We start from the raw sequence: 18,747 nt of genomic DNA, 5'->3' as shown, positions 1-18,747 counted from the left end.
ATGTTTGAATGCTTGGTTCCAGTTAGTGCAACCATTTGGAAAGGATTAGGAGGAAGTGTGGCCTTGTTGGAGGAGGTTTAAAAGCTCACACCAGGCCCAATCTCTGTCTCTCATCTGCAGCTGAGCTCTCAGCTACTGCTCCAGCATCATGGTGATCATGGACTAACCCTCTAAAACTAAGCAAGCTCCCAACTAAATGTTTTCATTTTGTAAGAGTTGCCTTGGTCATGTTGTCTCTTCATAGCAATAGAACAGTAATTAAGACACTCACCTACTTTAATATCTTTTTTGGGGGTGGGGTGGGGGAAGCAATGAATTTCATTAGGGTTGCTTATAACAACATGGGTGAGCATTTGTTTGTTAACAGCATGGGCACCATAACACAGAAAACTGTTCCCCACCAACTATTAACTATTTTTAAACTTGGGACAGGATGGCAGTGTGTGCCTCCCACTTCCATGACACGGTGTTGATGGGCCCAATCTTGTATAGATAATCCAGCTGCTGTGAAAGAACTTTGAACTTTTACACAAAATTGTATGTTCCATAAACACACCACACACATCCCTGTGGCAGTTTACAAATGTCTGTGACTTTAGTCCTGGGAACCCAACACACTCTTCTGGCCTCCTCCACAGGCACCAGACCTACAATGTGGCAGACAAAATGCATACGCATACGCATACACACATACACACATACACACACACACACACACACACACACACACACACACACACACACACACACACACACACACACACACACACACGTATGTTTAAAGTAAAATAAGCAAATAAAAGAAAGCTAGTTGTGTCTTTAACTTGAAAGAAATGTGTATGTATATCAGGCTAGGTGACAAGGAAGGTGAGTGTCCTAATTGGTCTCCCCTAGATGCCTCCTCCCTAACCCCAATACAGGGAACTGAACGTGGCAATGGCAATGTACATGCCAAGATATGCTCTTCCACTGAGCTGTACCTCCAGGCAGTTTTGAAATTTTTATTTTGAACCAGGATTTCACTAGGTTGCCCATGCAGGCCCCCAACTTTCAGTCCTCTGGCCCTTAAGTCTCCTCAGTAACTGTGATACAAGAGTTCACTACTATGCCAGGCTCTCTAGTAATTTTCTTTTCTACTGTTGAACCTTGAGTTAAAAACAAAATTAAAACTCCATCTATCCTTCTGGAATTGATAATAAGCTAAACTTAAGATGCTGGCCTTTTATGAAGACCTTTCCAAAATCTCCACACAAAACTATTCCATTATTTAAAGTAGAAACATATTTAATGTTTATGTGATAGATCAGCAGAGGAATACTGATGGCTCAGCTAACACATCCATAGATAATACATTCTTCAATCACTGTCTTTGGAATGGTTGTACGTTTAATTGACATGATGGGTTTTGAATAAAGATAAAGATGCTAATCACCATTTTATCCTTTCTGGAAATCCCAACTAGCATTTAGAAGATGATCTCAAAAGACAGAAAAAGAGTGAGATAAAAGCATCGTTTTAAAAACTTATAATTAAGCCAAGTTCGATGGTACACACTTTAATCCCAGCACTCGGGAAGCAGAGGCAGGTGGATCTCTGGAGTTTGAGGCCAGCCTGGTCTACAGAGTAAGTTCCAAGACAACCTGGGCTATTACACAGAGAAACTCTGTCTCAAAAACAACAGCAGCAAAAAATCAGATAATTAAACCAGGTATAGTGGCTCATGTCTGTAATCCCAGCAACTTGGGAGGCTAAGGCAGAAGGATGAAGAGCTGAAGACTAGCCTGGGCTATATGAGACCCACTCTCAAAACAATAATACCACTAATAAAAATGATTACTAAAGTACTTTAATGCACACAAAAATGTGGTGACACACTTATGACACAGGACCCAGCACAAATACTTTGGAAAGATGTACAACCGATTAAAACATAAGGCAACATGTAAAGCTGACACACACACATCTCACGAGGCAAAGTTTGCTCAAGTTATCCTGCTGTCAGTGAAAAAGAGCGCTAAGCTAGCTGTGGTGGCTCACTTCTGTAAAACAGCACTCAAGAAGCTGTCATTCTGCAGGAGTTGGGGTTAGGATAGAGAGAGGAAACTGAAAGAGAATGCCATCAAAAGAGTGACATTTTAATGTAATAAATAGACTTCCTGAACACCTCAAACACTAGCAAAGTAGAAATAATTTTGTTCATTTCAATGTAGACTTGAAGTTCCAAACAATGAAAGAGTATTATTTACCCCAAGGGGATCATTTTCCTTCTTTTCTCAACAGTAGGCAAGCCATTGAAAACTGCAACCACCATAGCATCAGAATCCAAAGCTTTGCATTGTCGGTCTTCACTCTTGGGCAGAATATCACCAATGACGCCATGTGTCAGGGCTCGGGGAGAGCTGTGTCTGCTCCCAGACTGAGAGCTTCCCGGGGAGCCTTCAGGAAAAGAGGGAGAAGACAATAAACATGAAAGCCCTCTGAGTACAGAAAATTATTTCAGGTTCATTTTTTTTTAATTTTGAAAATGTTAAATGTAAGAATAGTTTTGCCTGCATGTATGAATGTGCACCATGTGTGCCTGTGTTAATTGAGGCCAGAGAGGGCACAGATGCCCTGGAAGTGGAGTTACAGATCACTGTGAGTCACCATGTAGATGGTGGTACTCTAATCTAGGCCCCCTGCACGAACAAGTAAGTGCTCTAAGCCATGAGCCATCTTTCCATCCTACTATACATACATTTTACACTAAGCAAAAACTTCAAAAAAAATTCAAAGTATATCCCAATCTTTTTGACTAACTACTTGAAAATTAACAAGTTGGGAATACATAGTTAAAAACACCAATCTGATTTGAGATCAAGAAACTTGAAATACTAGAGCCCAGGGGCACACGTCAGCAATCCCAGAGCCAGGGAGGCTCAGACAGAGGAATCAAGAGTTAAAACCTTCTCAAATATAGACAAATATATAGTTAAGATTTTTTTTAAATGACTCTTTTTTTTTTAAAGATTTATTTATTTATTATGTATACAACATTCTGCCTCCATATATGCTTACACGCCAGAAGAGGGCACCATATCTCATTACAGATGGTTATGAACCACCATGTAGTTTCTGGGAATTGAACTCAGGACCTCTGGAAGAACAGTCAGTGCTCTTAACCTCTAACAAGCTCATGAAAAATAAACAATAAAAGGTTCCACAAAATCAGAAGTTCAACTATAACTTTTGCATCTTTGGTGTAATTCTCAAGCATGTGCCCAATAAAATTATATTACAGACTCCCCAAATTTACCTTCAGACAAAGTCTGGCAGTCCCCCTTTGAACGGATAGTTTCTCCAGAGTCCATAGCTCTTCGGAGTGACAGACTCCCTGCTATGGCCCGAGCTGACTTGGGTGAATTCTTCTTATTTGTGGCTGCAAAAACATTTAGAAGCATTTCTGCATATGGTAACACGTCACATAACTCATTATATACTCAGAAATGTCTAATCCTCACTGTACATGGATGGTTTTCTGTCTACAATGTCCAAAACAACAGGGTTCTCTATGGTCCTGACAGCTTATTTAGCATTCTAAGACAAAAATAATTCTATTTTGTTGCTCGTGAAACAAAATCTTAATAAGATTAACTCTGATCTCATTTTTTTAAAGTTTTAGCAATTAAGACAATGAAGTATAAACAAAAATATAACCCTCTAATGTAGTGTTTCTCAACCTTCCTAATGCTGCAGCCCTTTAATAGTTCAAAAACTGCCGTACATTATAGAAAGAAAATGAATACAGCATAAATGACAGTTTTGTATTCAGACTGAGACAATATTGTTAAGGTAACACTTCCAAAATTAATCTACAGATGTAATACCATCTATATAAAAATGAAATTTCTTGTTGTTAAAAAAAAAAATCATTACTAGTCAGGCGTTGGTGGTGCACGCCTTTAATCCCAGCACTCGGGAAGCAGAGGCAGGCGGATCTCTGTGAGTATGAGGGCAGCCTGGTCTCCAGAGCGAGTGCCAGGATAGGCTCCAAAGCTACACAGAGAAACCCCATCTTGAACCCCCATCCCCCCAAAAAAAGAAGAAAAAGAAAAAGAAGAAAAAAAAATCATTACCTAGTTCTGGCAAGATGGCTTGGCTGATAAAGGCCCTGTGGCCAACTCTGACAGCCTGAGTTCAATCCCTGGAACCCATAGGGTGAGAGAAGAGAACCAACTCCTTTAAATTGTCCTCTGACCTCCATAAAAGCTCCTTCCCTAAGTAAATGTAAATAATGATAATAATGATAATAACAGGCTCCTAGCAAAAACAATCCCAAGAAGGAGACTTCCTCCCATATCCACTGACAGGGATGACTCTAGAGCCTTGGGCTTGCAGCCCACCACTGATCCTCAGCTGGAGTCAGGAGTGGGCAGGGCAGCTCTCCTATGATAGCTCTAATGCTACTTCAAAAACAAGAAAAAAAAATAGAGAGAGAGACAGAGAGAGAGAGAGAGAGAGAGCAAATAAGATGAGACGGACAGTGCTGCACACCTGAAATTCTGGCACTGGGAAAACTGAGACAGGAAGATTGTCCTAACTTCGAGGCCAGCCTGGATTACAGAGTGAGACTCTCAGACAAAGGTGGGTGGCTGGGGGAGGAACACAGGGACATGTTACGCTGCAGGTCGAACTAGGATGTATGAGCCCACATTCAACATTGCTGTGCCCCTTCCCCCAGCACTGCCAGAAAAAAATTCAAATAACAAACAACTGGGTGGTAGCAGCATATGGACAGATACATCTGAGTTGAGAATCCAAAAGCAATCTTCACATTTATGCTGAGTTTAAAAGGATCCAAAGGCAATTCGATGGTAAAGGGAAAAGGTGTGGCTCTCCTTCTTCCTCAGGATCATGGGCCTGAGAGGAGGGAGGCAGCTGAAGTGGGGAACAGGGTTGGGGTGCCTGATGACTTCAGTCAATCACGTCAACTTTATTCCAGAGTATAGGAAATATATAAGATTAGGGATCCTGGGGACAAACTCCAATTTGCATTAAGTGGCATGCTAGTATCTTAAGGCTTCGTATGTAGCAAAGCAAAGCTCCTAATATAAGTCTTAGTTACCAAAAGTGCAGCAGGGGCAAAGCTTCTAGCAGGAACTGTGTTATGCTATAGGGTAATCCTGTACACTGTGAGTATGTGTTACTCTCACTGGTTAATAATAAAGCTGACTTGGCCTAAGCAAGGCTAGATAGGAAAGCCTAACTGAAAATACAGAGAGGAAGAAGGGCAGAGAGAATTGAGCCAGCTGCCAGAGGAACAAGATGTGCTAGAAGGCAGGCAAAGCCACGAACCAGGTGACAAAATGTAGATCAGTAGAAATGGGCTAATGCAAGTTGTAAGAGCTAGTTAGTAATAAAGCCTAAATATTTTATAATTAATATAAGATTCTATGCTTTTATTTGGGACCGGACAATTGGGATAAAAGAAAAACTTTGCCTCCATTTACAAAGGTCACACTAGAGATAAATCAGTTATCCAGGATTAGAGATAGCATTCAGATACGGTCAGTCTTTTGGGCCTAGAGACGTTCTCCAAATAAGGGCACGTAGCGAGCAGGAAGCTGCACTGGGGAGAGAATTCCTCGTGTTGCTGAGCTTTGGAGAGAGACACAAGGCCACGATAGACTGCAACCTCTGACCATCAAGGCCTCCCAACAAAGAGGGACAAGAGAAAGTGTTGCAGACAAAATGGAGAGGCTAAAATCTCATGACTGGCAGAAATACAAAATTCTGCACATGTTTTGAAACTAGTATGACAGTGTGGCAGTTCCTCAAAAAGTTTAAAGATGGTTTCCATTTACCCCAGCAAGTTCACTTCTAAGTATACACACAAAATAAAATATTGTCTACACAATAACTTGTAATACATGTTTATAGTAACATCAGTGATTATAGTCAAAAGGTGTAAACATGCTATCGATTAACTGATAGTGGATTAATAGTATGTGGTATAGTTATATAACAAAATATCATTTGACCAACAAAAAGAACGAATTACTATTAACTCATAACATGTACGAACCTTCTAAGTATATGTGAATTGGGGGAAAAAACCACAAACATGAGAGACTTCATTTGGTCTGCCATTCTGGTATACAACTGTAATCCCTAGATTGGGTAAGCTGGAGCAAAGGATCAGGAGTCTGAGGCTAGCCTGGGCTATATAGCAAACGTCTACCTTGAAAATGAATATAAATGAAAATCACTAGATTCTATTTCTATGTTAATTGGGAAGGCTAGTTTAAAAATCAGAAAATAGTAAGTTCTGGTGAACATGTGAACAGTACACCCCCCACCTGTCCATAAAAGCTAAGGATAGAATAATCTAGCAACACCACTTTATATATACTGAAAGTGTACAAGGGGGCTTAAAAAGAAAGATATCTATGTTTAGAGCCAAAAGATAGAAACCACCCAACTGCCCAAAGGATGAAAAAATGGATAAACAAAACTTTATCTCTATATACAATAGAGTAGGATTCTGCCATAAAAAAAAAAAAAATGAAGTTCTGGGCTGGAGATGGCTCAGAAGTTAAGAGCATTGCCTGCTTTTCCAAAGGTCCTGAGTTCAAATTCCCAGCAACCACATGGTGGCTCACAACCATCTGTAATGAGACATGGTGCCCTCTTCTGGCATGCAGGGATACATACAGGTAGAATAATGTAATAATAAATCTTTTTTTTTTTTTTAAGTTCTGCAAGATGCTATCATATAAGTGAACCTTGGAGAGCCACAAAAGAAGCTGGTTACAAAAAAAAAAAAACAAAAAAAAACAAACAACAACAAAAAAAAAAACAACAAACTCTCAAATGTCAAATGCTGCAACAATTCCAATCATGTGTGAGACCCAAAACAGTCAATCATCCATTGATTGATGCAAAAAGCAGAGCAACAATCCCAGGTCCCAGGAGTAGAGAAATGAGGACTGGTGATAAATGGATGCAGTTTTAGGTTAGAATAAGAAAAAAGTCTTAGAGATGGATGTAGGGAAGGATGCACAACAATGCCAAATGACTGAAATGATAAATGTTATAAATTTACCTAAAATTTCAACACATATGCTTTCCTAACTAAAGGCTAAAATGTCAAATTTTGCATTATGTATACCTTTCTGTAATTTAAAAGACTTTTTTCATAGTGTATATGATTTGGGAAATGAACACATAGGCAGTATGAAATACCAAACTCTCAATCCACACAGCCCTTCAGATGCTTCTCAGTTCACACGTAACTTGTTAGCTTTGTTTTCTCGTCTCAGATATAACTGGCATGCTCTTCTATTCAATCTTAATGTTGATACTTCTCAGAAGTATAAAGCATAGGTAGTAACACTTCTTTTTGGAATGTTTGCTTAAATTTTTGTTTTTTAATAATTTATTTTTATTTTAAAGAACACTGATTGGTGTTTTGATTGTGTGTATGTCTGTCCATTTGAATATGTCAGATAGCCTGGAACTGGAATTATAGTCAGTAGTAAACTGCCATGTGGGTGCTGGGAATTAAACCCATATCCTCTGGAAGAGCAGTCAATGTTCTTAACCACTTAAGGCCCAGTTTTGCTTAGATTTTAGAATATACTATCTAGTTTTTCACTTGTTTTAATGTTTCTTTTCAATTTCCATTGTCAGCTTCTGCATCCCTTTTCTTCACCACACCTCTAAATGTCTGATTAGTGAATCAGTGCCAAGACTTCTCTTCTCCATTAAAATCACCACCACTGCTGGGTGTGCCTTTAATCCCAGCACTTGGGAGACAGAAGCAGTAAAAAAAATCTGTTCAAGGCCAGCCGCGTCTATAGAGTGAGTTTCAGGACAGTCAAGGATATACACAGAAACCCTGCATCAAAAAAGGAAAACCGAAACAAAACACACACACACACACACACACACACCAAGCAAACAAAATATCACCACTATTGCTAGGAGTGGTGATGCATGCCTTTAATCCCAGCACCTAAAAAAGACATCTGTGAGCTGGAGGCAAGTGGATCTGTGATTGCCAGGCTAGCCTCATCTACATATCAAATTTCAACCAGGATGCAGAGAGACATCCAGCCACATAAACAAATAATGAATAAATAAGATCCTCACCCACTGACCCTACTCTGCCTACATTTAAACAGCAAAACATGTTTACATTCAGCTACTGTGACCTCTCCCCAGCTTGACTTGTGGATAATGCTTACCTAGAACAGTTACTAGGCAACCCAGCAGATGCTCAAACATCATATTCAAACAGAATCCCTGACTCACTGACCTTACCCCTGCTCTGACACAAACTTTTACCACACAGATCAAACAGGCCTTAAACTCAGGATCCTCCTGCTCCCTCTTCCTGAATGTTAGGATTAGGGTTACCTACACACACTAACACACTTGGTTTTGAACCGCTTCTCAGTGAAAAACAGCACTAGTCACTAAGTTGCTCAAGGCAAAAACTATTCTCAGTTTCTATCTTTCTCTGAACTAGTCAGCCTTTTATAACTACATTTGTGACAAAGAACTGAATCTTACTGGCCTATGGCATGCGTTGTATGTAATAATTAGCTTTTCCTTTCTGCATCTAGAACAGTACTGGTTATGTATGTACTTGGGATGGGAAAGAAACTCAGTTAAAGAGGGCTGTCAGGCTATGAACAAGTCTACCTACCCATGGCTTGAGCTCTAGATTACACACCAAATTCATCCAAGCTACTCTAAAGGTTGGTATTAGACCTGCAGCCCCTGCTCTGAAGCTTTGAGATCTTCCTCCACAATGCAGCTTTATCAACAAAACTCCTTGCTCTTATCAGTGCCCAGTTAAACCCTGTCATCTTAGACTTTATCTCTCAGTCTGCCCTGCCTTAGTCACCATATCCATTCATGTTAGTCTCCTTTCCACTCTTCAAAGTAAATCTCGTGCCAGTGAATTTCCATTTCTGTCCTGTTTATACAGAACACTGCTTCCCCAGGCATCTGAAGGGCTCAGCTCAAGTATGTTCTTTACAGAGACTTTCTCTGACTATCCCCCAAAAACTAAGCCATTCTTCATCTATTCCTGTTTCACAGTAGTATTTATTAAAATTATTTTCACTCATTTATTTACATACTTTACAATCTAATTCTTATCAGTACGATGAAGGATCCACAAGGCTCCCGAAGTGTCCTTTAATGCCAAGCACAGACTGAGCAATCAAAAATCCTTATTTCCAAGTTCTGGGATAATTTTTTTTGTACACTGTGAAGATGTGTCTCTGCCAAGGGTTAGGGTTAGGGTTTAATAAAGAGCTAAAATGGCCAATAGCTAGGTGGGAGAGAAAAGACAGCATTTCCAGGAAGAGAGGAACTCTGAAAAGAAGAGAGGTGGAATTTACCAGCCAGACAAGGAAGAAATGTGATTCATGGTACTGAGGAGAGGTTATGAGCCATGTGGCAGAATGTAGATTAATATAAATGGGTTAATTTAAGTTTTAAGAGCTGGTTTGGAATAAGACTAAACTAAGGCCAACCTTTCATAATTAATAGTTAAGTCTCTGTATCATTATTTGGGAGCTGGTGGTACAAAGAAAGCCTAGGTACAGTTCCACCTTATAAAAGAAAATATTAGAATTGGACTAGAAAGGTAGCTCAGCTGGTAAAGGCACTCACCATGTAAAGCTGACAACCTGAGTTCTAATCCTGGGACCACATGTGGAAGGAGAGAACTGACTCAACAAGCTGCCCTCTTACCTCCTGAAGTGCCCATGTACACACACATTCTCTCTCTCTCTCTCTCTCTCTCTCTCTCTCTCTCTCTCTCTCTCTCTCTCTCTCTCTCTCAAAGAAAAATGTCAGCAATTTTGGATGGGGTAAAAAAAAAAGGCTATTTTAACTAAATAAGAAGGGTGGAAGAGTTGGCTTACTGGTTAAGAGCACTTACTACTTTTGCAGAGGACTTGGGTTCAAGTTCTAGCACCCATGCAGTTGCTCACAACAATCTATAAATCCAGTTCCAGGTGCTTTAGTGCACTCTTTCTGACCTCTGTGGACACCAGGCATACACAACATAATGGCAAAAAACACCATAAATATAAAAAAATATAATTTTAATTTAACCCATTAGAACAGAGACACTGATAGATTGTTAGGTGAAAACAACCAATCATACGATTTCACCAAGCACATGGGAGAAATTACATCATAGGAACATCTTCACTTACGGTTTCGTATGTAACAGCCAGCGACCGATGACTTTGCTAGAAGCTCCATTCCCAAATCCTGTAATCTACCAGAGTTTTCGGGCCCACAGGGTGCCAGAGCTGCCTGGTCAGCACAAAAAAGGCTTGTCTGTATGTCTCCAGAAGCAACACCAGTGCCTTTCATATCAGACAGTGTGGTCCTCACATCAGTCTTCATACAGCGAACTTCAGCCATTTGAGTTTTGAGTCTTTTCAGCATCTTTAAGTCAGAGGGCACTCGCCACATGGCCTGCTGCTTCCGTTGGTCTTTCTCTTTTCGGGAATATGACACTTCAAAGGGAGAGCAAGTGAAAAGCCATGTTCACATAAACTTTAATATTCATAACCTCATTCTTTTCCACGAATTTAATGTGTCCAATATGGTAAGGTGCTTCATGGTATCACTAAAGAACATGCATCAAGACTAAAGTGATGGCTTACATCAGTGGTTCTCAACCTTCCTAATGCTGCAACCCTTTAATACAGTTTTTCATGGTGTGGTGACCCCCCCCACTATAAAATCATTGCTACTTCATAACTGTAATTTTGCTATTATGAATTGTAATGTAAATATCAAAGGGGTCACAACCCACATGTTGAGAATCATTGGCTTAGTGGATAAGGGCACTTGCTGCTAAGCCTAATAACCTGAGGCCAATACCTAGGATTCTATTACACGGTAGAAAGAGAGAACTGAGTCTTGCAAATTGTCCTCTGACCACAACACATACATGCTCATGTACATAATGCATACCTATATAAATAAATGAAATAAAACATTTAAAGCATGCATTAAATTCTACCAGAGAAAACACAGGTTTAACTGTTTTACCCTTTTTCAAACCTTAAGGCTTCAAGTTAAGACTTAGTCTGGGTCACAATATCACTTCACTTTGAATTATATACCTAATTCTAAAGTTTAGAGGTTATTCTGCCTTTATTGTTGTTTGTTTTGTTTTAAATAATTTTCCACTTTTCTCATTTTTTTTTCTATGTTTCTTATGATCAATCTAAAAACTGAAAAAGTCAAACACTTGGGCAGTATCTCACCTGGAACCATGTATATATAGAAGAATATATAAAGTAGAATTGATGGGGTTGTCCTTCTGTGTATGTGTTTCTCTTATTGGTTGATGAATAAAACACTGTGTGGCTAGTGACCAGGCAGGAAGGATAGTTGGGGGAAGGAGGAGAATTCTTGGAAGTGTAGGCAGAGGGCAGACGCCATGTGAGACAGAGCAGGTAGGATGTGCTGGACCCTTCTCTAGTAAGATAAGATGATGTGGAAATACTTAGATTAATAGAAATGAGTTAATAATTAAGACAGAGCTAGCCAATAAGAAGCCCAAGCCACCGGCCAACAGCTTTATAACTACTATAGTGTCCATGTGTTTATTTGGGACTCTAGGGCCACAGGACAAGCCTGCTGGGCCAAGAATTTCTCGTAACATAGAATTGATGAAGTGTTTCAAAATTAAACATTCAAGAACAAGGATGTTACTGTTAATACAGTCTGTATCCTCTCCAATGACAATGTTTTCAAAAACATGATTTTACCTGTTTATTAAATCTACTTGTAAATCAAATTGTAAAAATGTTCCTCTTAAAGTTAAGTCAATTGCACATGTTTACCATAGAGCCAGACTTGATCTGCTTCATTTGGACTTTGCACACACCACCAATTATCAGTTAAGTCAGTGGTTCTCAATCTGTGGATTACAAACCTCTTGGGGGGGGGGATCATATTAACAAATATCCTGCATATCAGATATTTACATTATGATTCACAACAGTAGCAAAATTACAGTTATGAAGTAGCAACAAAATGACTTTGTGGTTGGAGGTCATCCTAACATGAGGAACTGAATAAAGAGTTGCCGCATTAGGAAGGTTGAGAACCATGGCTTTAAGCGAACCTTCACACAGAATGTACTCAATCGTAACTGAAAAGCAACTATCCCAGAACCTAGCTGAAGACAATCTTTCAAACTGAGGAGCAAATCTTTCTAGAAGTATGCTTTAAGAAAGAGAGGAATTAATGATTCGGGCTGTAACCTCCAATCCACTGCAGTGGCTCAGGCTTTGCTTTCTACACAGAGTTTCTACGAGTTTGTTCAGAAAGTGAGCTCTGCTACTTTGAGGTAGCACCAAAATTCCTGTCTACATCCTGGCTGGACACTTACTACAGTTTAGATGGTAAGGGAAAGGTCAGTGTGCTTTATTAAATACAAAGGATTCTGCAGAAAGCATTCCACGAAAATGCTGCTTCTCCAACCCCAGGAACGGGAGGCTGGGAATGAAACCAAGGGCCTTTGCACATACTAGGCAAACACATTACTACCAAGCTATACCAACAGCCCCTAAAACTGGTCTTTAAACTGTAGCACTAATGGTAAATCACTGTGAAACAAACAAACAAAAACAGCTATATCTCAGATTCAAGAGCCTAGACTGGACTATACAAATCTCTGCATTTGTATATTTATGCATTTTTCCTTTAAATAAAGGAAAAAAGAGATAAAATACTGTGGATAATTAATATACATTTTTCTCAGGTTTTGATGTTGTGTGTGTGTATGAGTGTGAGATAGAGAGAGAGGTGAGGGGGCTCTTACACTAGGTATCTACGGTTAGTCTGGAACTTGGTATGTAGACCAGGCTGCTCTTGAACTCACAGATATCCACCTGTCTCCACCTGGAAAGTGCTGAAATAAAAGATGTGCATTGTGTTACCATGCCAAGCCCTTGTTTGGTTTCTTGAAACAGGACACACAATATAGTCCAGGCTGGCCTTGAACTCACCATGTAGCCTAGGTTAACCTTAAACTCAGAGCAATCCTCATGACTCAGCCTCTACAATGCTGAGATAACAGGTATGCGCCACCATGGCAGTGGTATGCATTTTTTGCTTAATGAATAATTAAGCAAATTTTTTTCCATGTTCAACTTAGACACATGTCCCCTTGAAAGGCAGGTCTGAAAAACTGAATCCATTCACGAAGAAGACAACTGTACATCTCCACATGGATCAAACTATTAGTTAGGCACAACATAAAAAGGCAATCATTTAGAATTTTCTTCTTTTGTTCTCTGCAGTATTAGGGATCAAACAAAGGGATTTGTGTGTGCTGGGAAATTACTATCTTTTGAGCTACTCACCCGAGCACTGAAACCTTTTAAAAGGCATGTAAAATTTGTTTTTGATATAACTCGTAAGCAATGACAGGGGAAATGAAGGGGGAGGGCTGTAGGTACAAGTCACCTAGCATGTGAAGATACTGAGTTCAATCTCTCTCTCTCTCTCTCTCCCCCCCTCTCTCTCTTTCTCAAACACAAACACACACACAGGGGTAGCAGAACGGTTAAAAAGTCACTCATATGACATGAATGAGAAATCATTTTACTAGAGAAACATACTGCGTTCCGATACTCAGATGAGATGCACAAAGAAATTCAACAGTTATTCCAGAGAACCAAAGGAAAAAAGGACATTATTATTTTACCTGTGGGCTGCAAAAGCGAAGTAGATGGACGAGGCTGTAAACCCCACAGATTTTCCATACTGCTCCGGTCCTTAAGATCCAATAAATGTATTAAGATTAAAGGATCAATATCTAATAAGCTACTGGTAGCGGCAGAGCATAAATGCCCTCTTCTTGACATTCTGCTACCGGCACCCACATAGCTGTGGCAACTACCTACAAAAGAAATAGAGAAAGCATATTGTATGTATGTATACATTTTTTTTTAAAAAAAAAATTCCAATTAATGTTTAAAAACCTGTCTGCAGATCTGTGTTTTAGATTGTGTTCATAATGAAAAGCAAAGAAGAACCATACTGCCAAGCAATGAGCATCAGAACAATAAGCATGGGCCTTGTTATTGTTACTACCCAAAATTCAATCACCATCTGAAGCACCATATGACTATAAATGTGAATAAGATACACAGCTCAGGGGGCTGGAAAGATGGTCCAGGGGTTAACAGCACTGGCTGCTCTTCCAGAGGACCTGAGTTCAACTGCCAGCACCCATATGGTGGCTCACAACCACCTATATTGAGATCTGGTGGCCTCTTCTGGCCTGCAATCATACATGCAGGCAGAACATGGCATACATAATAAATTAATAAATAAATCTTTAAAAAGAGATATACAACTTGGTACACAACAGCGTCAAAGCAAGAAAAAGTTTTCATTCCCATGAGAGAGTAAGCATTCCCATCTCTCTACATGCTTAACATTTAGTACTGCCAGTTTTAAAATATTAACCATACTAGGTATAACACATGCCTGTAATCCTATCACTTGAGAGGCAGGGGTTAAGAAAATCAGGAATTTGCCAGGCATTGGTGGCGCACACCTTTAATCCTAGCCCTCAGGAGGCAGAGGCAGGTGGATCTCTGTGAGTTCAAGGCCAGACTGGTCTACAAGAGCTAGTTCCAGAACAGCCTCCAAAGTCACAGAGAAACCCTGTCTCGGGAAAAAAAAAAAAAAAAAAAAAAAAAAAAAATCAGGAATTCAAAGCCATCTTTGGCTAACATAACAAGTCAAAAAACCAGCCCAGGCTACATGAAACACCGCTCAAAAAAGGGGGAGGAGGCAATTCAAAAATATATACTAACGATACGGCCAATGTGCAGTGGTTTCTTACTATGGTTTTAATTTGGCATTTCTTACAAAGACAAAAACACAAAAGAAAAAACGGAGTTTCAGAAATATATGGACCCTCATATATGTAGTAACACAAAACTGAGTTACAACAGCAGAAAAAAACTGCAAAGAATGATCTGAAGAATCCCAAAATATGATGAGAAATATGAATCTTTTTGACAGCCAGGTGTGGTGGCTCATGTTTACAATGTCAACACTCAGGAGGCTGCAACACCAGAACTGCTGTGAGTTGGAGGCCAGTCTAGGCTACGTGAGCTACAGGCAGGCCTAAGCTAAAAAGGGAGATCCTGCAAATACATACAGAAAAAAGAAATAATAATAAAATGCATCTATTCATTTGAGATGCTAAAAAACTACATAAGCTGGGTAAGTGGCACACATCTGTAATTTCAAGGCCAGACTGGCCTATACAGCAAGTTGCAGGCTAGTTGGGGATACATAGAAAAACACTGTTGCAAAAACCAAAATTAAGAGCATGAGGTGGTAGCACACACCTTTAATCCCAGCACTCAGGAGACAGAGGCAGAAGAATCTCCAGGAGTTCGAGGCCAGCCTAGTCTACAGAGAAAAAGTGCCAGGACAGGCTCCAAAGTTACACATAGAGACCCTGTCTGGAAAAACAAAACAAACAACAAAAACCAAAAATTAGAACAATAACAAGGGACAAGAGGCAGAGACAGGCAAATTTCGGTGAGTTTAAGACCAGCCTGTTCTATATATTGAACTCCAGGCCAGCCAAGACCATACAATAAGACCTTGTTGCAAAAAATAAAAAACCCAAATGTTTTGAGTAATAACCTTAGCAATGTCAATTTGCTTTAGAAGTGCTGTATTGCTGCGTGTGCATGTGTATTTGGAGGTCTGTGTTTGGTTTAAGTATACTCGCCACAAGGTTTTAGATCAGCTTCCAGTCTTTGTCTTCCACTCTGTTTGGAATAGGGTCTCTTATTTTAAGTTTTGCTGCTGTGTAACTGGGCAGGCCCAGGGGTCTGGGAATGTTGCACACAATCCCACTCCAGCCTTTAATCACTGATTCATTTTTTTTTTCTTTCTTTCAATTTTTGGAGAAGTCTGAACTATAGAAAAGGCAAAGAATGCTTCTATATATTTCACTCCCATTTCTCTGTTAACATCTTCCATTACCATGATACAGGCATCACAATGAACCAATACTGATATTCTAAGTTACTAACTAAACTCTACTGTGTATAGATCATTAGCTTTGCCCACATGTGCACTTTTTCACTTCTAGAGTTTAATCCAGAACATCAAACTAGTCTTTTCTGGTTTGTGATTGTTATCCTTATTTGGATAATTTTGTACAATGTTCCTCAGTTAAGGGATTCTCTGATTTAAACACTACAGAAGTAAATGGATATGTTCTTTATACATCAGTGCATCTGACCACAGACAATGCTAAATGCATCCAGCACATGTGATACTGGCCAGGTTTCCTCCAGTATAACATTTATTTAAAAGATGGGGCGATATACTCTACCTCTTTGAGAAATTCTACGTTGTGTACTGTCAGATTTTAGCTAATTATTCTTGCATTTATTCACCTTTAGTTATAAAATATAGGAATCTTTTTCACTCTATTTTTTCAGGAACTAGAAATAGCCATTATATTCAATAATGTTTGTCAAGTAGATAAATTTCAGAAAAGTTTAACAAATGAAAATAAGGGTCTTTTTTCACTATTATATCCTCAACGTCTAGGATAAAGTATCTAAATTTTATTAGGATATTTAGACTGTGGCAGTCAGAATGGCTTGTGGATGGAGCCTGGCCTCCATACCTGGAGACCCTGTAGCAGCTGCATCTTCCATGAGCTCCCCCTCTTCCAATTCCATGTTGTTATACTCTACATCATTTTCTCCAGACCTGAGAATAGACAAAACCCATCATGTTCACAACTCTTAGTGCTCACAAAGGAAAATACAACTAATATCTGTATCTGTGAGCCAGTAAGATGGTTCACTGGAAGGAAGAAGGGAGGGAGGAAGGGAGGAAAAGGGAAAGAGGAGGGAGGGGAGGGAAGGGACAAAAGAGAGGGAGAGAGGGAGGAAGGAAGAAACAACAAAAAACTTAATTACTACAGATGACAAAGACAACTTTAGAAAACAGGGTGTTGCTTCCTACTTGCTCTTAAAAAGTCAACTCTAAACTACTTTAAATTATACTACAAAGTACTATTGGAAGCAGTAGAAAAGACAATGCTAGTTTTATATATTTAAAAAAAAATCTTAAGATCTGTTCTCAATGTGACAGTGTGAGACTTGGCAGACCTACTATCAAGTAAAACTGATGAAAATTATATTTAAAAGGACACTCAAAATCGGGCGGTGGTGGTGCATGCCTTTATTTTCAGCACTCGGGCAGCAGAGGCAGGTAGATCTCAGAGTTCAGGACCTGCCTGGTCTACAGAGAAATTGAATAGGAAAGCCAGTGATATACAGAAAAACACTGTCTTGAAAAACAAAACAAGCAAAAAGCAAACAAACAAAAAAGCCACTCGAGACCCTGGAAATAGGGGTTGGAGAGGTGGCTCCATAATTAAGAGCATGTGCTTCTCTTACAGAGACCTGAATTCAGTTCCCAGGACCCACATGATGGCTCACAAACATCTATCAACAACTCCAGTTCCAGGGGATCTGGTGCCCTCTGCTGTGGACACTGGCATGTGGTACAGAAACATACATGCAGACCAGAGAGCTCATAAAGTAAATCTAAAACAAGAAAAAAGAAAGTATTCTGGAAATATTCCTAAAGGTACAGAAATAAAATGAAGAAATACCTATTTTTAAGAAGTACTAATATTGGTAATAAGAAAGAGTATAAGGCTGGGGATGGCAGTGTCTAATTTTAATTCCAACCCTCAAGAAGAAGAGGCAGGTAGAGGTGGATCTCTTTTGAGTTTCAGGCTAACCTGGACTACATTGAGAGTGAGTTCCAGGCCAGCCATGCCTACAAAGTGGATCCCTGTCTCAAAATACACACTCTCCAAAAGAGTGAGCATAAATACTACATAAGCCAAAATTAATCCTCTTTCCCTCTTAATTTAGCCCCCAAGAAATTCCACTCTAGACTATCATAACCAAGGGCATATGCCTTCCAACATGCTGGAAGGGTAAGACACCATCAGTATTTCTCATTCTGTCTCCAACTACCTAACCTGATGCCAAGGGCCAGGTATGTGTAGTCAAGACTTGCAGACATATGTTCAGATGTGGATTCAGAAGAGTTTCTACTGAGTGAAAGCATACTGAGAATGCTCAGATCCACATAATGCTTGCCACACTTTACATACCCAGCAGAGACATCAGAAATAAGACAAGCTAAGAGTTAAAGGACTTTCTCCCAATATGCAGTCAACTCAGTTTTTAAAGCAGGAAAAAGAAGTGTACCTTTGCCTCAGTCTAGGTTCAGAGACTAGGAGTTTTGTTGTTGTTGTAGTTTTTGGGTTTCTTTCCCCACTAAGGAAAGAAGCAGGCTATAAAACAGTATTAGGCTGAGCATTGGTGGTGCATGCCTTTAACTCAGTACTCAGGAGGCAGAGGCAGGCAGATCTCTGTGAGTTCAAACTAGCCTGGTCTACAAGAGCTAGTTCCAGGACATCCTCCAAAGCCACAGAGAAACACTGTCTAGAAAAACAAAACAAAACAAAACAAAACAAAACACCTTAAAAGAAAAATATAGCCTGATCAGCAAGCCCCAGGCTTGGGCCAGTGGTATTGCTTAGTGAGTAAAAATCAATGACTGTGCAGCCTGAAAATCTGATTCCCATCCCTAGGACCCACAGGAGAAGGAGAAGAACAACTCTCACGAGTTGAATTG

At 39.7% G+C, this 18,747-nt stretch overlaps 1 protein-coding gene across 11 annotated transcripts in view; it reads right to left on the bottom strand.

The window, feature by feature from the left end:
* Trim37 (tripartite motif containing 37) overlaps positions 1–18,747 on the bottom strand; it is a 117,298-nt gene that overhangs the window by 44,292 nt on the left and 54,259 nt on the right. For all 11 annotated transcript variants that reach the window (XM_027426331.2, XM_027426333.2, XM_027426334.2 and 8 more), the window contains 5 exons: positions 16,709–16,794; positions 13,742–13,936; positions 10,221–10,529; positions 3,296–3,418; positions 2,247–2,436 (listed from right to left, as the gene is read on the bottom strand). In XM_027426331.2, the coding sequence (XP_027282132.1) occupies positions 2,247–2,436; positions 3,296–3,418; positions 10,221–10,529; positions 13,742–13,936; positions 16,709–16,794 (903 nt within the window). The remainder of the gene's footprint in view (positions 1–2,246; positions 2,437–3,295; positions 3,419–10,220; positions 10,530–13,741; positions 13,937–16,708; positions 16,795–18,747) is intronic.

This window comes from Cricetulus griseus, chromosome 7 (assembly GCF_003668045.3).
Source record: "Cricetulus griseus strain 17A/GY chromosome 7, alternate assembly CriGri-PICRH-1.0, whole genome shotgun sequence".
In the NCBI taxonomy this organism is placed as follows: domain Eukaryota; kingdom Metazoa; phylum Chordata; class Mammalia; order Rodentia; family Cricetidae; genus Cricetulus; species Cricetulus griseus.
The sequence above is the reverse complement of the archived record's forward strand: the minus strand, read 5'-3'. Positions and strand labels throughout refer to the sequence as shown.